This window comes from Papio anubis, chromosome 1 (assembly GCF_008728515.1).
Source record: "Papio anubis isolate 15944 chromosome 1, Panubis1.0, whole genome shotgun sequence".
In the NCBI taxonomy this organism is placed as follows: Eukaryota; Metazoa; Chordata; class Mammalia; order Primates; family Cercopithecidae; genus Papio; species Papio anubis.
In genome coordinates, this window is record NC_044976.1 from 161009859 (window position 1) to 161032802 (window position 22944).

The 22944-nt window shown below is 40.7% G+C and overlaps 1 protein-coding gene across 5 annotated transcripts in view; it reads right to left on the minus strand.

Annotated features, from left to right (window-relative positions):
* Window positions 1-22944, minus strand: part of CAMSAP2 (calmodulin regulated spectrin associated protein family member 2) — a 116311-nt gene that overhangs the window by 87650 nt on the left and 5717 nt on the right. For 4 of the 5 annotated variants that reach the window (XM_003893333.5, XM_003893335.5, XM_003893334.5 and 1 more), the window contains exon 2: window positions 6542-6801. The exons of the other annotated variant lie outside the window; for it this stretch is intronic. In XM_003893333.5, coding sequence (XP_003893382.2) covers window positions 6542-6801 — 260 coding nt within the window. The remainder of the gene's footprint in view (window positions 1-6541; window positions 6802-22944) is intronic. 5 annotated transcript variants of the gene reach the window in all.

Genomic DNA, 22944 nt, shown 5'->3' on the forward strand with positions numbered 1-22944 from the left:
TTAAATACTGTATTAACTAACTCATGTCCAGCTAGACTCTGTCACAACTCTACTTCATGCCCCATCAGCAGTCATTCTACTTAACTGCTATAATCACTCCTAAGGTACATGGAATTAACATAACCTGTAAGACAGGAACAGAGTGGGTAAATGGAACAGAGGGGGAAATTACTTTGAAAAGAAGCCTAGGCAAATTACCAAGATTTCAAACAAACCACCAGGCAGAGTTCCAGGTGGCACACCATTTCTATTTCCTTCCACCTCACTACTTCGCATCTACCTATTACCTAGGCAAAGACAAAAATACAATTTAGTGTTTAAGAACATAGGCTTTGGCCGGGCGCGGTGGCTCAAGCCTGTAATCCCAGCACTTTGGGAGGCCGAGACGGGCGGATCACGAGGTCAGGAGATCGAGACCATCCTGGCTAACACGGTGAAACCCCGTCTCTACTAAAAATAAAAGAAAATTAGCCGGGCGAGGTGGCGGGCGCCTGTAGTCCCAGCTACTCGGGAGGCTGAGGCAGGAGAATGGCGTGAACCCGGGGGGGCGGAGCTTGCAGTGAGCCAAGATCGCGCCACTGCACTCCAGCCTGGGGCACAGAGCAAGACTCCGTCTCAAAAAAAAAAAAAAAGAACATAGGCTTTATCCTGTTATCATGTAAAAGAGAAATAAAATAAGAAAAAAAAAAGAATATAGGATTTATAATTAAAGCAGAGATTTCAGAATCCTGCCTTCACTACTTACTATACTTGCTCTGTGACCTTAGTTATGTTCTCAAAGCCTCCGTTTCTTCCATCAGTAGATCAGGGATGATCCTTTCCTCTTGGAGTTGTAAGAATTAAATTATGTAAGTTAGAGTGTTAAAGTGTAAGCACACTGACTGGCACATAGTAAACTAAATGAAAAGAGCTACCTGATAAGCCAGGTGTAATCCCAGCTCACACTTGTAATCCCAGCATAGCCCAGGAGTTTGAGATCAGCCTGGGCAACACAGGGAGACCCTGTCTCTACAATAAGAATAAAAAAAAAAATTTGCCAGGTGTGGTGGTGCAAGTCTGCAGACCCAGCTACCCAGGAGGCTGAGGTTGGAGGGTCACCTGAGCGCTGCAGGTTGAGGCTACAGTGAGTTGTGATCGCGCCACTGCACTCCAGCCTGGGTGACAGAGTGAGATCCTGTCTCGAAAAAAGAAAAAAAAAAGAGCTACTTGATAATCATAAATAAACAACAGATAAAATCTGAGAATTAATAGACTGCAATAATTATTTAAACTAAGCTGAAAGTATAGCGGTTCAGCTCACAATGCTTCCAAGTGTTTTGTAATATAGTATGAAAATCTATTTCATAATTCTGTAACCTATAGAAAGTTAAAAATCCTTAATTCAGACTTACAGGCTCCTCATGATCTAGCTCTAAATTATTTTTTAGCCTCATCTCACATTTATCCCTCCAAGCAGTCAATATTTTAATTTGTAATACTTAACATACCTTTACAGGTTCAACCTTGAGTCAAACAATTCCTTCAACCCAGTTACTACTCTCATCCCATCCCTTTTCCCAACTACTGAAATCCCATATCATCCTACCCTACGATGCCTTCCCCGATCCTCCCTAGTAGAGATTATCACATCCACCTCTAAGATCTCAGTATCTATTGCTTGAAGTTAGAACATTTATTTCATGCTGTCTAGTTTTTTTTCCCCAGTTTTCTTCCTCATTAGATTTTTAGTTCAAACATCATTCAAGCAGAGATGTCAGTGGTCAGCTGGATACATAGAACATAAAATACAGCCAGGTGTGGTGGCTCACACCTGTAATTCCAGCACTTTGGGAGGCCGAGGTGAGTGGATCATGAGGTCAGGAGCTCGAGACCAGCCTGGCCAACATGGTGAAACCCTATCTCTACTAAAAATATAAAAACTAGCTGGGCGTGGTGATACACCTGTAATCCCAGCTACTCGGCAGGCTGAGGCAGGAGAATCGCTTGAACTCAGGAGGTGGAGGTTGCAATGAGCTGAAAATGCACCACTGCACTCCAGTTTGGGTGACAAGAGCAAAATTCAGTCTCAAAAAAAAAGAAAAAATAATAAAAAAGAAGTATGACTAAGGCAGGTTTGACTGATATGCAGATTGTATTATTAATTTTGGGGTGGAGATTGAGAGGAATGTTTTTGTTCTGAGAAGTCATGTTGGGAAGTTTTTTTGTTTTTTTGAGACAAAGTCTCATTCTGTTGCCCAGGCTGGAGTGCAATCTCGGCTGACTGCAACCTCCTTCTCCCGGGTTCAAGCGATTCTCCTGCCTCAACCTCCCATGTAGCTGGGATTACAGGCGCCTGCCATAACGCCCAGCTAATTTCTGTATTTTTAGTAGAGATGGGGTTTCACCATGTTGGCCAGGCTGATCTCGAACTCCTCACCTTAGGTAATCCACCCACCTCAGCCTCCCAAAGTGCTGGGATTACAGATATGTGCCACCGCGCCTGGCCACATCTTTTCTTTTTAAAGATTGATTACTAAAAGAACTACAGAAAAGATACCTTACAGGTTTGAACTGCCATTTACAGGATATTTGAATTTAACCATTTAGAGAGGTCTTTAATATTTACTCTTATTTCCTACGTCTGCTTAAAGGCTAAATGCAGGATACTTATTTCTCTTTAACAATTTAACTATCAGAAATATTTAGTATGCATACAAGGCATGTTATTTCAGATAATGATAATTTCTATTTGAATTTAAATTTCTTCTCTACATTTTAAATTTTAAAACAGCAAAATCATATAAAAATGTTAATAGTGCAGAATTATATCAAATAAGAAATGAAAGTTACCATTTATTTCTCCAATCCTATTTAATCCCATTTCACAGAAGAAACCAAAGTTAACAGTCTGGTGTAAATTCTTCTAAAGATTACTGTCTTCATATATATTATTTCAGGGGGAAGTTTTATACTGAGACTTTGATGAAAAAGAATTAGTACTAACATTGTTTCTTGAAAAATTAGGATGATACTTTTGCTACCACCACACTCTTTTTTTCCCCCAAAAGGCTGGCATACAGAAATAAAATATCCCAAATTTAAGATAATTTAGAAGTAGAAGAGCGGGGGCAATATATTCAGTACAATTAAACACACTATTTTTCATGATACTTCCCAAAAAGCAGGAAAAAAAACTGATAATTTAAATTAACTCTTACTTTACTCTTTAAAAAAAGTTTCTTTCTTTTTTTTTTTTTTTGAGATGGAGTCTTGCTCTTGTCACCCAGGCTGGAGTACAGTGGCACGATCTCAGCTCACTGCAACCTCCGCCTCCCAGGTTCAAGCGATTCTCCTGCCTCAGCCTCCCAAGTAGCTGGGGTTACAGGTGCCCGCCACCACACCTGGCTAATTTTTGTATTTTTAGTAGAGACGGGGTTTTGCCATGTTGGCAAGGCTGGTCTCAAACTCCTGACCTCGTGATCCACCCACCTTGGCCTCCCAAAGTGCTGGGATTACAGGCGTGAGCCACCACGCCTGGCCAAAAAAATAGTTTCTTAAGGAACAACTTTTTACTAGTAATCTGAGAAATTTTCTCATCCAGGTTTCAGGAAAATAGTTATATTAAATATCATCAATCAAAATGCCACAGCAACTGGAAAACTTTAAATCAAATTGTGATAAAAGTTGAAAGTATACAATTAAAACACAGGTTAGTAAATGTGACACTGCAAAGGGTTAAGATGATGTAGGGCAAATATGAAGTTCTCAAGTTCTTTGGTTGGTTTGTTTTTGAGACAAAGCCTCACTCTGTCACCCCGTCTGGAGTGCAGTAGCGGAATCTCAGCTCCCTACAACTTCCACCTCCCAGGTTCAAGAGATTCTCCTGCCTCAGCCTCCCAAGTAACTGGTACTACAGGCACGCACTACCACGCCCAGCTAATTTTTGTATTTTCAGCAGACACAGGGTTTCGCCATGTTAGCCAGGCTAGTCTCGAACTCCTGACCTCAGGTGATACACCAGTCTTTGCCTCCCAAAGAGATGGGATTACAGGCGTGAGCCACCACGCCCAGCCTCAAGTTCTCAAGTTCTAACAATCCACAAATAGAAGCTAGAACCAGAGATAAAAATTCTATGTTAGGGCCAGGCGTAGTGGCTCACACCTGTAATCCCAGTACTTTGGGAGGCCGAAGCGGGTGGATCACGAGGTCAGGAGATTGAGACCATCCTGGCTAACATGGTGAAACCCCGTCTCTAATAAAAATGCAAAAAATTAGCCGGGCGTGGCGGCGGGTGCCTGTAGTCCCAGCTACTTGGGAGGCTGAGGCAGGAGAATGGCGTGAACCCTGGAGGCGGAGCCTGCAGTGAGCCGAGATCACGCCACTGCACTCCAGCCTGGGTGACAGAGCGAGACTCCGTCTCAAAAGAAGAAAAAAAAAAAACCTCTATGTTGGCCATGCTGTGCACCTGTAATCCCAGTACATTGGGAGGCTGAGGTGGGAGGATCACTTGAAGTCAGGGGTTCAAGACCAGCCTGGCCAACATGGTGAAACCCAATCTCTACTAAAAACACAAAAATTAGCTGGACATGGTGATGCACAACTGTAATCTCAGCTACTTAGGAGGCTGAGACACAAGAATTGCTTGAACCCAGAAGGCGGAGGTTGCTGTGAGCAGAGATCGCGCCACTGCACTCCAGCCTGGTCAACAGAGTGAGACTCCATCTAAGACCAAAAAAAAAGATTCTATGTCATTTACACTACATTCCTTAAATACTATTAAAATACATTCAAAGCTATCAGCAGGATCAATAAAGTGTGAAAGAAACCTGAGTAACACAATCAGCAGTCTACCAAATCCCTTATTTTATAATTAATTGTCCAAGTATTTCACACATACAAACTACACTGGAAAAAAAAAATGTAGAAAACATGTTAAGTTTGTTTCATTCTTATTAGAGGATCTAAAATAGACACTCTAAGGATAAGTAGGTTATCTATGACATATATATCTGTATCTGAAAGAAGAGCAACTAAGCAAATGCTGCTTCAGAAAGTCATGGATGTGCTTTCTAACTATCCACCTGGCCTTCAAACAATGGAAGCAGAAGTAATCAGAAGCTGGAGCATCCAACTAGGGGAGTGATTCTGGGGGAGATGAATATGAGACACTGATAAGGACACCAAAGTAGATTCTGCTTGTCCCTGGCATAGGCAAACTGTTAACATATGATATGTATGCAAAGCAGGTATGCCAAAGTCAGAGGGTAACTATAAGGTGATTTTGGAGCTATCAATGAAAGATGACAATTTCATACTGGATAATCCACATGCGAGTTATTGTTAATAACTGTACTGTAAATCTATAACTAAATTTCATTAACTAAATTAATCAATACATTATTTTCCATTACTTAGAAATATTAAAAGAGTTACTTTAAAGAAGGAAAAAAAGCAGAAAACAAAACAGGTCATCACCTCATTTAGTAATAAATTTTATAAACGAATTTTTTTGTTCATTCTTCCTAAATTTCGTAATTTCATAAATTTTATAATACACTTTTCTACATATACCCCTTACCTTCCTCCCAAGCAAAACTACTACTCTTTGATTAAATTACGACATGATTTAATCGAGTATGGAAAAACCACTTTTCTTTCTAATACTATTCTTGATGATGTCCACATTTTGTGAAACTCAAGCTAAAGCAGTACAATGGACTGAACCAGCATACAATGAACTTAAACATTTAGATTTATGTCTCCTGAGACTGCCTATGAGAGAGTTCCTGCGTGATTGTCCCAGGCCAGCTTAGAGGCCACCTGTGTGTTTTCTACAAGAATGAGTTCAAAGCTATTAAATAAACGAAAATATCTGATATGCAGAAATCTACCAAGAAGTTATTCAAGTACGTAAATCAGCTTTTTTTTTGAGACAGAGTTTCACTCTTGTTAGGCTGGAGTGCAATAGTGCGATCTCAGCTCACTGTAACCTCCACCTCCCGGGTTCAAGCCTTTCTCCTGCCTCAGCCTCCCAAGTAACTGGGATTACAGGCATTTGCCACCATGCCCGGCTAATTTTGTATTTTTAGTAGAGACAGGGTTTCTCCATGTTAGTCAGGCTGGTCTCGAACTCCCGACCTCAGATGATCTGCCCGCCTTGGCCTCCCAAAGTGCTGGGATTACAGACATGGGCCACCTTGCCCGGCCATAAATGAGTACTTATTAATCTCAACTCTTTTCTAATGATAAAGTCAAGGATGCATTTTCCATCTCTTCTAGCTAGTCTCTACGATGGAAAAAATAAAATTTTTCAATTAAAATTACATTAAGATAGTTGGAAATTATGTAGTTGTTTCTCTGAGGTATTAGATGGCACCAAACATTCCAAAATAGTTAAAATCTTCCTTCATTTGGAAACAAGGTTAAGAAAAAGATGATTTTTAAACTCTAGGCAAAAACACAATCCAATTTCAAAACATTTCCCTCTGTTTTACAGTGTATCATTCACACTCAAAAGTACACACTTCAAACTTAAAATAATCTTGGGTATATAAAGACTCACCATCTGTATGGGTTTCTTGTGGAGATCTCGTTCAGTTACCAATTTTTCCTGGTCAGTGACATAAAGACCTTTCTGTGCTAAAGCCTGGATTACAGCATCATGGCCCAAAAGGGGTTTTGCAGCATCACTCTTGAGAATGAGACTCCCAGCACGACAGTATAGTTCAGCCGACAGAAGCAAATTAACAACAGGTGGTTTGATGTGTTCCTGGTCATACTGATCTGTGTAAAATGGTTCTCGAAGTTCCTCTGGCACATTTTCTATAAAGATTAATGGAAAAAATTCTCTTACAAGATTTTTATAAAAGAAACAGAATTTATTTAATAATTATTATGTCACAGAATTTAAGATTCCCTCTAAAAATATAATAATAACCCTTTAACTGAAAAGATGATTCATTAGACCTTGACATATAACCTGGAATGAGAAAAAGATACAAATTTCCTTTACAGAAGATATTTTCTGAGTATATTCCAAAAAGGGACTACAAGACAAGGAGAAAAGTTTTCTAAGTCTAGTGGCTCTTGGGAAAGTATTCCCACATTCATAGTCAAATCTACAGAATGAACTATAAGATTCCTAAAACCTAATTTCAATGACACTCCTCACAGGCAAGCGTTCAACATGGAAATGCACCACAATAGGTATTTCAGGAGACTGCTAGTCCTTGCCACCTGAGAATACAAAATCATTTGCCCAAAGTTTTACAGCTAATGAGCTGCAGAATAGAGACTGCCTAACTTATTCTATCTCTTTGCCTCAAGACCCCTGCCATCTCTCCCTTAGTGCTTAGCTTGCTGACACTACTGAGAAAGAATTATAGCTATTGTTTAGGAGAGAGCTACTCTTAAAAATCCCTTACACTAGTAAAACACTGATATCGTCACATTACCACTGACCGACCACTCCCCATCCTACCTGAAAAAGACTTCCTGGACACCCAACTCACAAGTTTGACTAAAATATAAGTAGTAGTTTAGAAATGGGAGATGGGAAGGAAACCAAAATCTCCTCCAAAGTTTCTCTTTCCTGCTAACCACAACCCTTTAAGAATGCCAAGTCCCACTCTTCCAATGTCTATTCCCACTCTCCCAATATCTGCTCCCAAATCAACTTAAGCAAAAGCATTTGTATTTGACGGCAGCAAAATTACCAAAACAAGAGAAACAAAATACTTCTCATTATTTTACAAATTTTCTTGCCTAATCTACCCTGCATCTCTTCCTCCTTCTCTCCATTTCTTACCTGGGCTCTATGCCTCTCATTGAAGCAGGACAAGGATGAGGTACGTCCTCCAGAGGTGGGGCTTCTGAGTTAGAGGTTAACATGGAGCTACAATTATAGAACCTCATAGCTCTGTCTTGAGACCTAGCCAGTTCCTCACTTGCCTTCTCCGTAGAAAGTGAGGTTCTGAAGCCAGCCATCCCATCACTGATCTTAACTGTTTCCTGAACAGGCAGCTTTAATATAAGCGCAATAATGCCACAGTACTAACCAAAACCGGTACTTTGAAAAATCTGTAGCCAGGCACAGTGGCTCACGCCTGTAATCCCAGCACTTTGGGAGGCCGAGGCGGGCGGATCACGAGGTCAAGAGATCGAGACCATCCTGGCTAACACGGTGAAACCCCATCTCTACTAAAAATAAAAAAATTAGCCAGGTGTGGTGGCGGGCGCCTGTAATCCCAGCTACTCAGGAGGCTGAGGCAGGAGAATCGCTTGAACCCAGGAGGCAGAGGTTGCAGTGAGCCGAGATCACGCCACTGCATCCAGCCTGGGTGACAGAGCGAGACTCTGTCTCAAAAAAAAAAAAAAAAAAAAAAAGAAAGAAAGAAAAATTTGTTTACAAAGCATTAATATACTCCTTAGCAATTTAAAGTTTTTTTAAAGTTCCTACTATTTAGAAAAATATCTTCACACAATATTGTAATAATTATTGCGTGTTCATTTTCTATACCAGCATGGTTCAAAGGAATTCAAGGAATCAGAAATAACCCTCATCCTCAAGGAGCCAGTAATTTACAAAACTCTAAACAGACAGAGAGGTAGAGTTAAGCAATTCAGAAATTAGAGACAATACTAAGCAGGAAATTATTAAGCACCAAATGAAAGAAATAAACAATTAAGTACTTATGAGTTCAGAAGTGGGAGCATCACAGTGCGGGGGACAAAACTTCATCTTTAAAAAAGTTGAGGCCGGGCGCGGTGGCTCACGCCTGTAATCCCAGCACTTTGGGAGGCCGAGGCGGGCAGATTACCTGAGGTCAGGAGATCGAGACCATCGTGGCTAACACAGTGAAACCCTGTCTCTACTAAAAATACAAAAAATTAGCCGGGCGTTGTGGTGGGCACCTGTAGGCCCAGCTACTCGGGAGGCTGAGGCAGGAGAATGGCGTGAACCCGGGAGGTGGAGATTGCAGTGAGCGGAGATCGTGCTGCTGCACTCCAGCCTGGGTGCCAGAGCGAGACTCCGTCTCAAAAAAAAAAAAAAAAAAATAGAATAGGCGGGGCACGGTGGCTCACACCTGTAAATCCCAGCACTTTGGGAGGCCAAAGCGGGCAGATCACCTGAGGTCAGGAGTTCCAGACCTGCCTGACCAATTTGATGAAACCCCTCTCTACTAAAAATACAAAATTAGCTAGGCATGATGGCAGGCGCCTGTAATCCCAGCTACTTGGGAGGCTGAGACAGTAGAATCGCTTGAACCTGCGAGGCAAAGGTTGCAGTGAGCCCAGTTTGCGCCATTGCACTCCAGCTTGGGCAACAAGAGCGAAACTCCATCTCAAAAAAAAAAAAAAAAATAGAATAGCAGGAAAAAGCAGAATATTAGTCAGAAAAAAAAAAAAAAAAGCCTTTCTAAACATAAAGAGAGAGAGGAGAGAAAGAGTAGGGAAAAAAAGATGTGAAGAGACACCAAATTGAACAATCTGGGTGGAGAGAAGAGTTCATGTGGGAAAGCAGTAAGAGGCAGAGCTGGAATGGGAGAGGTTGGTGATGAGGACTTGAAAGAAATATTCATCTTTTAAACATGAGGCCTTTGTATATTACCTAACAAGGAGGTGCTGACAGTTTTACAGGACAGTGTCACATTAAGACTGACGTTTTAGAACAATCTGGTATTTAACATTGATGGCTATAAAAATCAGAGATAAAAAACTACCATATAGATATAAGGAAATGAAGTTGAAAAGCAGTAGTGAAAACAGAAAGAACAGGACATAAGAGACTAACTGCTAAAGACAAACAAAAAGTACCCAGGAATAAAGCAAAGAGAGAGGGTCAAGATGGAAATCAAGAATAATCAAGCCTACACTACGAGGGAAACAGTAATATCACTAACAGGAAAATGAAAATCAGAGGCAGCACCAATTCTAAAAGCAAGATCGAAAACTCAGTTTTAGACATTGAGTTTGAAACAATAGCAAAAATATCCAAGTGGAAATATCCAATAAGCAGCTGGAGATATAGGACTCTGGAAGGAGGTCAACAGTGGATGTATCAATTTGGGATTCTGGTGACATCTAAAAATATCATCCTCATTTAATAATTGAAAACACTTTCCTTTCTTCATAGCTGCATTACCCAGCAGTGAGCCAGCCTTAAACTTAATATAGCTGCCTCAGCATGATGGTGAAGCTCCGTTTTAAATTGCAGAATATAGTGCTGGTATTCACATTTTAGTATTATAGGAAATAAACAGAAACTATTAGTAGAACAGCTGTAAAAGGAAAATTATTTGATTTTAAGATAACTATTATACAATGTATAAATAATGGATTCTTATTTCCTGTATCAATAAAAAATGGCTAATATAGGTTATTTGGCATTTAAATATTAGCTGTGAAAAGTAAATGCTCATTATCAGGATTACAAATTTATCTATCATACCTACATATCCACCTAGCACTTATTTACTGCCTTTACATCCATTTTCATAGATGACCTTTATAACATCGTGTCAGACACAGTCCTAAACATGCATTCTGTCATTTAATCCTGACAACCCTCTTACCCTATTTTACAGATAAGGAACTCAAGAAAGGATATCTTGCCCAGGGGCACATAGCTGATAAGTACAGAATTATAGCTCTATACCATCTTGCTAAACAGGCTCAAACATAATAATGATGTGCCAAGATCACAAGGGTGGAAGGTGGAAGACAAGAGTCCAGGGGTTGCTTCCATTTAACATACCCACTAACCTAAGTTGTGAAAGTATAAGTTTTAAAAAGACCCCAATGCAAGGAAAAGGGAAAGGATCCATAGCCAATCAAAGACTGTTTCAAGAATACAACAAAAACAAATTTTTCAGCCCTCAAGAGAATGTAAAACTTCATACTGAATATAAAATAGGTCATTTTAAAAACAAGTCTTCAAGAGCTAAATATACTTAAGAGAAAACTTCAAAAGTGTCTATCATTTTACCAATGGTACAAGACTATTTTTCAAGTTTGGAATTGTACCACGTTAAAAATAATTAACTGGCCAGGCACAGTGGCTCACGCCTGTAATCCCAGCACTTTGGGAGGCCGAGGCGGGCAGATCACGAGGTCAGGAGATTGAGATCATCCTGGCTAACACAGTGAAGCCCCGTCTCTACTAAGTAAAGTACAAAAAAATTAGCCAGGCGTGGTGGCTCGTGCCTGTAGTCCCAGCTACTCGGGAGGCTGAGGCAGGACAATGGCGTGAACCCAGGAGGCGGAACTTGCAGTGAGCCGAGATTGTGCTACTGCACTCCAATCTGGGCAACAGTGCACAACTCCGTCTCAAAAAAAAAATTAACTGAAACAGTATATTAGAAAATAAACAGCAAAATCAAAGATAAGAGGTTTCACTCTCTCCCTAACCTCCAGAACACAAAAAGTAATAAATTAATACTGACAGAACGGCTGAGTGAAATACCACTGCTAGAACTGCAAAGGATACGAGATGAGTTTTTTTTGTACACCACGACTTAAGCAGAACATAACTTAATCATGTTACTGTAAATCCTGACTAGACCTAAGTTTTGAAATTGACATCCACCTGAAATGCCTGAGGTACAGGTAGAGGGAATAGAGACAGTATTGCTCAAGGCAATTTTCTATAAAACTGGGTTAGCTACCAGTTGCATCCACATTCCAGCAAGTGACACAGATTTATTTAAAGCAATAAAGGGGCAGGAAACAGGAGGGAAGTACATTTCAGAAATATCATCACACTAAATCATAGGCATATCACCTTATTTTCCAAATCTAAAGATAGTTTCTAAAGTAATTACTATTATAGAACTTCTAAGTTTCAAAGAACTCCAATTAAAAGTAAGCCACGGACTCTGAACTTGAAATTAACCAAAAGACATAAAGATGATCAATAACATTTAAAACTTCATAGTACTTAAAATAATACAAAGTACATAAAATAATATTTTATTTCTACTTCCTCTCACTTTAAGTTACCTCAAGGAGAGCAAGATACTTATCAAAGTATCAAAGAAAGTTATCAAAATGGCGCAAAAAAAAAAGTTTAAACCCACTGTTGACAAGCATGTACTGATATGAATACTCCAATACATGACCAAAGGGCAAGGATCATGTCTGCCTTATTTACCATGATAAGAATCACTAGGGCCTAACTCAGTGCCTGGTACATGGTAAGGAAAGATTTGATGAATAAAAAAAATGTTATTAAAAAAAAAATTCTAGTCACTAGCCTTTTCCTGAAAGTCCTCCCAGGTTTCAAATTTCCCCCTCAAGTTTACTACCTGATTCTGCGCTAGTAATCATTATTTACTCCTTGTACATGCTTTGAGAAACTTTAGTTTTCTCTGGGCCACACTTAATTTCTGTGATAGCAATCCCTCTCAAAACCAAGTATGTTTTCAGTTTACCTACATTCACTACCTACATTCATTCTGAAATTTGGTAAAAATTTGGGCTTTGAGAAAGTATAGGCTTTAGATTTTAAAAGAATCGGTGGAGTCCTAATTTTACCACTTACTTTTTTTTTTTTTTTTTTTGAGAAAGAGTCTCACTCTGTCGCCCAGGCTAGAGTGCAGTGACACGATCTCGACTCACTGCAACCTCCACCTCCTGGGTTCGGGCAATTTTTGTGCCTCAGCCTCCCGAGTAGCTAGGACTACAGGTATGTGCCACCACACCCAGCTATTTTTTGTATTTTTAGTAGAGATGGGGTTTCACTATGTTGGCTAGACTGATCTTGGACTCCTGACCTCAGATGATTTGCCCGCCTTGGCCTCCCAAAGTGCTGGGATTACAGGCACCAGCCACCATGCCCAGCCCAGCCATTTACTTGATGGGATCTTGAGTTCAGTAACTTCTCTGAGTTTTAGTTTCTCCATATTCCACAAATGTGCTGCCTACTCCTACTCTGACCTCAACTTCCTCCACTTTCCCCAGGCCACTATGTTCCAAACACCCAACTCTTCCTGTTGCTAGAGTATGCCAGGTTCAGACCTTTTGGCCCGTGCACTAGAGGCCTTCTGCCTCTAATGTTCCTCCCCTTAACCGAATGGTTGGCTCTTTCCATTCAGATCTCAGTTAAATGTAACTTCCTCAACACCCTTTCCATGACCACCCAATCACTCACTGTAGTTTAATTCTCTAGATAACAACTATTACTATCCCATAATATTTTATTTCTACTTCCTCTCACTTTAAGTTACCTCAAGGAGAGCAAGATACTTATCTGTTCTGTGTCACTAGTACCTGGAACTGTGTCTGAAACACAGCACGCACTCAAATATTTACCAAAGACTGTATAGTACCTGCACATAGAGCCTTGCCTTCCAAGAAGGTACCAATTAAAAGTTAGCTCCCTCCCCTCTACATTATTACCAAACAACATGGTAAGTGTGGTAGAGCATTCCTGAGCTTAAATTACCACCTCCACTCCTCCCATTACCCTATGAGGCCAAAGCACCACTTCTGAGCTCCAGATCTTTATAAGTCATCAGCCTACTCAGCTCTTCACTTGGATGTCACCAAGAAACCTAACTCAAAATGGGAGCCAGATTTCTCAGTGACCAGGGGAGTTACAAATATGGAAAAAGGAAAGACTAGAATGAACTCTGTGGTGCTGGTTGAAATGGGAAGTGTCAGTATAAATACATGATGTTTCAGATACATATTTCTTTATATAAACATGGATAGCAAAAGAAATAAATTTAGCTATACACTATGTATATGTGTGTGTTTGCTATCTGTCTACTAAGTAACACTGTTAGCAATAAGCCTAGCAGCTATATCTTGGTTTCTAATACCTTTCCCACCAAAAGCAACAGGGTTCCTTGAAGAAATGTTTCCAGGCCTGGAGCAGGGAAAGTACAAGATATGCTTTGAACATCTTTATTTTGTGTATATGCCAGAAAGTAAGGAAATGCTAACAAATAATGGAGCCATGTCAAAAGAACATAGGATCCAGATGGAAGGGGATGCCATTGGCTAAAACTGGTAAAATGTAAACATCAGAATACATAATAAAGAATTATAACCCACTGAATAAAACATGCATCAATGAGTCTATCCTGACACAAATAAATAACACATTAAAAAAGAAGCTCTTTCGGCCTGGCGCGGTGGCTCATGCCTGTAATTCCAGCACTTTGGGAGGCCAAGGCGGGCAGATCACAATGTCAGGAGATCGAGACCATCCTGGCTAACACAGTGAAACACTGTCTCTATTAAATATACAAAAAATTAGCCGGGCATGGTGGTGGGTGCCTGTAGTCCCAGCTACTCGGGAGGCTGAGGCAGGAGAATGGTGTGAACCCGGGAGGCAGGGCTTGCACTGAGCGGAGATTGCGTCACTGCACTCCAGCCTGGGCTACAGAGCCAGACTTCATCTCAAAAAAAAAAAAAAAAAAGAAGCTATTTCTTGTGGTATAATATCAATAAATAAATGGAAGAAAGGATAGTAATCAACAGCAATAATCGGTTCGAGCAAGATCATTATTGGATTCTAAAATGGTGGGTAACAGTTTAATGAACAGGATATTTTGAATTACCTCCCTATAAATTACTTACTAATTTAAAGTGGAAAATAATTTTATAATGGAGAAAACTGGCAGATACCACTTTAACCAGGTGATCAAAGTTAACATCACCTATACTGGAACAAACATTATGTGTCCCCTGATATGATTTACTGAGAATACAACATCTCTTCTGCAGTAGTCTACCAGGCTTCTATAACTTGAACCTTATCAAATTTGAATAAAGAAACCTTAAACAAATCCAAATTTAGAGACATTCTATAAAATAACAGGCCTATTGTTTTTATAAAAGTACATTTTAATAAACGAAAAAAATCAACATAATGCTCAGACATTTTGCAGGTACTGGGAAGGAAGACTTCCCACGCCTCCCCTGCCTTCCTGGCATCACTGTGTATGAGGGAGTACGTCAAGCTGTTCTGATCTTGGAAGAAGTGGGGGTAAGGAGACTTTCATCTGTCTGCATATCTTTGCTCTGGGGCTGCCTGGCTGCCAAGTGATTTGTCTCTGGGTACCTCTCAGGCACCCCTGCTCAAGTCTCCTGTGGAATGCAGGGATGGTGCTGTGCAGAGAGGCAACAGCGCACATCTGCTGACAGAGAGACAACTGGTGGTCGTGGTAATGGCAGTGACAAGCAAGAGGAGTACAGGGGTGGGTCTGCCAGAGAGGAGCAGGGAAGAGTGAATGGAAGCGAGGGAAGAAGGGAAGTAGGAAAGAGGGAAGAAAGCCAAAAGATAGGGTGCACCAGAGGGCAGAAGTAGTAGGAGTTTAGGAGATGGTCTCCAGTTCCTAGTCTCCATCAGCTCTTGTCTGAGGGCAGGACTCTTGTGTAATTTGTTTTTTTCCTACTGTCTAGGTATTCCTACCAATACCAGCACCCGTGTAAGTATCTCATCATTGTCCCAGTCATTTGGACCAAGGGTGGAGGGGGACATCTGCTAAATCAGGGCGCAACACTCCAGAGTAGAGAAGAGGAATACACAGAAGGAGGCACCCAGTCAGCTCCTGCAGAGAACTGGCTGCTTATACCAGACACACAAGGCAAAAGTTAGCCAAGAGCTAAGACCATGCCTAAGGAAGGGGCTTGATACCCAGCCAGCACACAGCTAAGGGTGCTCTATCTTTGTTTGTTTGTTTTTTGAGACGGAGTTTTGCCTCTATTGCCCAGGCTGGAGTGCAGTAGCACAATGCCAGCTCACTGTAACCTCCACCTCCCAGGTTCAAGCAATTCTCCTGCCTCAGCCTACGGAGTAGCTGGGACCACAAGCAAGACCAAGTAACTGGGACTACAGGCACACACCACTGGCTAATTTTTTGTATTTTTTCATAGAGATAGGGTTTCACCATGTTGGCCAGGGTGGTCTCGAACTCCTGACCTCAAGTGATAAGCCCACCTCAGCCTTCCAAAGTGCTGGGATTACAGGGGTGAGTCACCACGACCAGGCTGGTGTTCCATCTTCAAAAGTGTTAATATCATGAAAGACAAAGGCAGAGTGAAGAACTATTCCAGGTTAAAGGAGACTTAGGAGACATCACAACGAAATGTGAAGCATGATCCTGAATTGGGAAATAAAATAGCAATAATGAATTTCAAAATAATTGGCAAATCTGAATATGGGCTGTGAATCAGATAATAATATCACATCAAGGTTAAATTTTCCAATTTTTAAATAAGCTTATGTTCAGGAACTATCCTTCATTTTAGGAGATACACACTGAAGGAGTGTGGGGTACAATATCTCCTAACACATTCTTAAATGGTTCAGAAATATTATATATATTTATATACTATATATATGTGCAGACACACACGTTATATATACATTGCTGGGCACGGCGGCTCATGCCTACAATCCCAGCACTCTGGGAGGCCAAGGGAGGCAGATCACCTGAGGTCAGGAGTTCGAGATCAGCCTGGCCAACATGGTGAAACCCTCTCTACTAAAAACACAAAAATTAGCTGGGGATGGTGGCACATGCCAGTAATCCCAGCTACTTGGGTGGCTGAGGCATGAGAATCCCTTGACCCCGGGAGTTGGAGGTTGCAGTGAGCCAAGATCGTGCCACTGCATTCCATCCTGGTAACAGAGCAAAACGCTGTCTCAAAAAAAAAAAAAAGGCCAGGTGCAGTGGCTCATGCCTGCAATTCCAGCATTTTGGGAGGCCGAGGCAGGTGGACCACCTGACCAACATCATGAAACCCCATCTCTACTAAAAATACAAAAAAAATTAGCTGGGTGTGGTGTCAGGTGCCTGTAATCCCAGCTACTTGGGAGGCTGAGGCAGGAGAATCACTTGAACCTGGGAGGCAGAGTTTGCAGTGAGCCGAGATTGCGCCATCGCACTGCAGCCTGGGCAACAAGAGCAAAACTCTGTCTCAAGAAAAAAAAAAAAAAAAAACGCGTATCTCTTTCTCTTTCTCTCTCTCTCTCTCTCTCTCTCTCCACACACACACACACACACACACACACACACACACACACACACACACACACACACGCATTTGTGTGGGAGGTAGGAAGGAATGAGAGAGAATAATAAAACAAATGGGACAAAACATTAACAATTGGTAAATCTGGATAAAGGGTATTTGGGAATTCTTTATACTATTCTTACACATTTGAAATTATGTTGAAAAAGTTACAAAACTTCAAAATGCCCCAAACCAATCTTTTATCCTACACTTGATGATCTTTCAGTGTTCCTTACATCAATAAAGTACACCACAATCCATCAAGCTGAACAAGTCAGAAACCTAGGAGTCATCGTTAATGCCTCCCTCTCCTTCAACCCATAAATAAAATCCATTACAGAATCCAGTCTAAAGTCTTCCCCTTCTCACAATCTCAAGACTCCAGGTTCTGGTTCTCCCTAGTTCAGGCGACCAGCACTTTTTATCTTAATTACTACATTTACTCCGAATTGTGTCTTCCCACATTCACTCTGCTCCCCGCTCCAAACCATTCTCTACTATAGCCAGAATTTGCTTATTTCCCATAAGCAAATTTGGTCATGTCACGCATACCACCCCCATCCCCAAGGGTTTCCAATGAATTCTCACTTCTCTAAGGATTAAAATCCTTCCTCTGGCCTACAAGAATGGAATGATCTTATCCCTGCCAGTCACATTCAGTTCCTGGAAACCATGCTCTCTTCCACTCCAGAGCCTTTTCACATTCTCTGGAATGTTCTCCCTATTCTTTACCCCCTTTCAGATTCTCAGGGGCCAGTGATCCATTCTGTCTGGTCCAATTTCCCCCTCATAAAGAGAAAGAATATAGCATTTATCCTGCTGTCCCTGTACCTCAATGTAATAAAATTTTACTTTTGAGACTATTCAATTCTATTATAAATAAAGATGAATACGCATGTAAAATGTAGATGAAATGTTCGAAGATATTTTAAGTATAGATAAGAAGCTAGTTTTAAAAGTTTGTTAACATATAATTGACAGAATTTGTTAAATAAAGGTAAGCAGTTAATAGCACACATACATTAAACATAGAAAGGGGTGGAAAAAACAAGATACCTAATATTTATGAGGCACCTATGTATTAAATATTCATGATACACTAAATATACTAAGTACTAAATATTCATGACATAGTAAATATGCATGACACTAAACAACAAGAGTCAATGAACACATGAGCACAATATTCATGAGTCCTTAATTCAGCTACCCATTGGTGATGAGCAGTCTGGCCCATGTGTCCTCTGCCCAAGAAACAAAGCCCATGGCTATCATCAGGCTTATGGCAAGCTACAGCTGTGGCAGGCTTCCTTGTCCCATGTCTAATAGAGCAAGTGTGTGGCACTGGCCTGTGTCTCTGTGGGCCTCTTTGTTCAAACCTCAGTTCTGGTCCTGGTGACCACACTATCAGCAGAGAAGGCTAATGTAGTAGAGAGAGGACATATGAAATGTATATACTGCAGGATTCAGGTAGTGTGGTCCTTCCTCCCTGTTTGCACCCTATCCTAAGTGTTTTATCTCATCCTATCTCTTTCCTCTTGCTTCTCTCTAAAAACTGATTTAACAAATCACAGAGTTTGGGCATTTTAAGTTGTTCTGTGAGCTTTCTGTTCTGTGACTTCTAGGCTAGTTTTGTATGGCATGTACTTAGAGGCTACCATTGGATCAAGGTAATTTCCCACACAGCACTCAGGGTAATCAAATAATAAAGGGAAATTTATTTTTAAAACAGCATTCCAGCTAATAAATACAGAAGTCATGACAGAGAGAAAACTAGACATTAAGTATCTCGTGGTAGAAGTACACATCACCTATAAAAAAAAAAAAAAAAAAATCAAACCTGAATGCATTCAATCCTCTAGATCTAACTATCAATTTATAACGAATACAGAGGACAAAGAGAAACTTATTAATATCATGGAGTTCCAAACTGTAGGAAACTTTATAGGACAAATACTCTGGTTTATCCAACAAATAAATTGCAAGGCAGATAAAATGAGATGGGAGCCTATACATTAAGAAAAAAAAAAAAATCAGGCCAGGCGCGGTGGCTCAAGCCTGTAATCCCAGCACTTTGGGAGGCCGAGACGGGCGGATCACGAGGTCAGGAGATCGAGACCATCCTGGCTAACACGGTGAAACCCCGTCTCTACTAAAAAATACAAAAAACTAGCTGGGCGAAGTGGCGGGTGCCTGTAGTCCCAGCTACTCGGGAGGCTGAGGCAGGAGAATGGCGTGAACCCGAGAGGAGGAGCTTGCAGTGAGCTGAGATCCGGCCACTGCACTCCAGCCTGGGTGACAGAGCAAGACTCCGTCTCAAAAAAAAAAAAAAAAAAAAAAAGAAAAAAAAAAATCTTCTGGTCATATATACTTGAAAAAAAAAAAAAGAAAAAAAAACACAACAATGTAAAGAGACATCAACCAGTTGCAAAGTATGGCCTTTAGATGGATCCTGACTAGAACAAATAAAACTGTAAAATAAAAATAAAAAATGTTTGGCCGGACACGGTGGCTCATACCAGTAATCCCAGCATTTTGGGAGGCCAAAGTGGGCGGATCATGAGGTCAGGAGATCTAGACCATCCTGGCTAACACGGTGAAACCCCGTCTCTACTAAAAATACAAAAAATGAGCCAGGTGTGGTGGCCGGTGCCTATAGTCCCAGCTACTCGGGAGGCTGAGGCAGGAGAATGGTGGGAACCCGGGAGGCGGAGCTGGTAGTGAGCCGAGATTGCCACTGCACTCCAGCCTGGGCAACAGAGTGAGACTCGTCTCAAAAAAATAATAATAAAATAAATTTAAAAATAAAAATACTGATGAGACAATCAGAAATCTTCATATTGATTTGATGATATGGAATCCTATGATTACAACAGTGCTGTGATGGCTGTGCCATGATTACATTTTAAAAAGGGAGTGGACTTACAGAAATATATACTGATATATGTATAGATGGGATGACACGATGTTTGCAATTTGTTTCAAATAATTGGCAGTGGTGGGGAGTGTTTAGAGATGAATCAAGATTGGCCATAAGTTGATGATGGCAGGGGCTGGATGATGGATACATGAAAGATTATTGTTGTTGTATATATTTGAGATTTTCTATAATCAATCCTTCTGTTTGAAGAGAAAGAAAAAAGCAAGACAAGAGTATAGAACTTTCAGTGATTAGAGAAGAGCTCCGAATGGTGTGGTACATAGAACTGCTACAGCCATTTTCTACCATGAGACTAGACAGCCTAAGAATGAAATCCACACATGAACAAGGGCACAGCTAAAAGAATCACAGAGAAATGAAGCTACAGCCCTGATCAAATCAAAACCAAAGCCCATCCCACTTGAGGACTTTTTCAGAAACAATAAATCCTCTTTACTATTTGTACAATGTACAAATGCAATTTGAGGTGGATTTTTTGTTACTACAAGTGAGGACAGCATAACTGATACAATCTCCCATTTACTTTAAACCTAGTCATGCTTCTGTCTCTACATTCCCCTCAAAATGTTCTCAGCAAAATCACCAATAACTTCCTTGTTGCTAAATCTAATGGATCTTTTTGAGAGTCCTCGATTAATCTTTCTCATCTACACCTCATATTCCTTCATCCTCAGTGTTCTCTTCCCTAGTCTTCTGAGCCTCCACATTCTCCGGTTTTCTTTCTAATTACCCTATGCCTAGCGCCTTTGCTGGCTCGCCTGTCTTGGGTCCCTTCTTTCTCCATACTATCCCTCAAAGTGACTGGCAGTCAGCTGGGTGGGGTGGCTCACACATGTAATCCCAACACTTTGGGAAGCCAAGGCAGGAAGAGTGCTTGAATCCAGGAGTTCAAGACCAGCTTGGGCAACCTAGTGAGACTTCCTCTCTACAAAATATTTTCAAAAAAATTAACCAGGCATGTAGTCCAGCTACTCAAAAGGCTGAGGCAGGAGGATCACCTGAGCCCAGAAATTTGAAGCTGCAATGAGCTATGATCACATGACTGCACTCGGCCTGGATGACAGTGAGACCTTATCTCTAATAAAAAAAAAAAGGAACTAGACCGGGCCTAGTGGTCCGCTTGTAATCCCAGCACTTTGGGTGGCCAAGGGGGGCGCATCATGAGGTCAGGAGATCGAGACCATCCTGGCTAACACGGTGAAACCCCGTCTCTAATAAAAATACAAAAAATTAGCCGGGCGTGGTGGCGGGCACCTGTAGTCCCAGCTACTTGGGAGGCTGAGGCAGGAGAATGGCGTGAACCCGGGAGGCGGAGCTTGCAGTGAGCCGAGATCACATCACCGCACTCCAGCCTGGGCGACAGGGCGAGACTCGGTCTCATAAAAAAAAAAAAAAAAAAAAAAAAAAATTGTGACTAGTGAGTGGTAGTCACCTACTTTTTAAATTTTAATTACCACCTATAACTCTCATCCCTGAGGTCTTCTAAGCTCCATACATGAATTTCCACAGGCCTAATGCACACACCACCATTTTATATGTTCCTCAAACTCAATATGGTTCTTTCCCCCTTCTCTCTTAAACACACACACTGGCCCTCTTCCATTGTTCCCTTTCTCACAAAATAGAATCAGTCTTAACACTTCCCAAAATCTCATCTTTTCTTCAACATATCCAATCAATCACCAAGCCTTATCCTTTACATTCATCCACTTCTTTCCATATCCACCACTACCATCCACATTCAAGACGCCATCATCTCTCACCTGAACCATAATAACTTCCCAACTGGTTTCCTCCTTCACAACTCTTGGCCCTCCTCCAATTCATTTTCTACTGTTTCCAAGACATCTTTTTAAAAATTGTGGTAAAATATACATTACATAAACTTCACTATTTTAACCATTTTTAAGTGTATTCCAAGAGATTTTCTAAAAACAAATCTTCTGATGATTTCATCTTGCTTAAAACAAACTGACTGGCTCAGGGTCCAGGTGGGAAGAAGACTTCTCACAAGATCTACTCTTTTATACCTTTGAGTTTTGAATCTGTACCTGTATACCTATTTTAAAAACCTTTTTAACTGTTAATAAATTTTCAAGAACCTATAACATCTATTTTTTTAAAGGGTAGGTAGTAGAAAATATTTCTGCTGTTTCAAAATCTGTTGTGAGACAAAATTCTATAAAACATGTAAATTAGAAATAAGTTTACATGGTCAACAGTCTATTTTAATATCATCATCAACCAGGCACGAAGGCTCACGCCTGTAATCCCAGTACATTGGGAGGCCGAGGCAGGCAGATCACTTGACCCCAAAGTTCGAGATCAGCCAGGCCAACATGGCAAAGCCCCGTCTCTACTAAAAATCCAGGAAGACTATAACTCAGAGGTTAAGATACAAATTTCAATATCACAAAGGCTTAGACTCTAATTTTGTTTCCACCTCTTACAAGTTGTATGATCAAGGGCAAGTTAGTTAACTCCTCTAAATCTGTCTCATTGTTTATTTTAAAAAGGGTGAACAATCATGTATTTCCTAAATTCTTATTTTCAAATTGAATATTTGTGAAATCAGTATGTCTTATAATTCATTTGTACTTCAATGTACAAAAAAACCCTTTTTAGATCACAATAGTTGTCTTATAATATTGATAGCAGTGATTCTCAACCTGGGCTCCTTTTGTTCCCCAGGAGACATCTGGAGATGTCTGGGGACATTCTGGGTTGTCACAGCTGGGGTAGGAGTAGGGGTAGAGATAGGGAACACTACTGGCATCAGGTGGATACAGGCCACAGATATTGCTAAAATCCTAGAATGCACAGGACAGCCCCCAACAACAAAGAATTATCTGGCCAATAGTTCTGCAGTTGAGAAATCCTGTTTTAGAGTCTTAGAAGAAATAAAATAATATCTACTTAATAGGTTCATTCTCCAAATTAAAATAAATGCATATAAAATGCTTAGAATAATAATTAGCACAAAGTACATGTTTAAT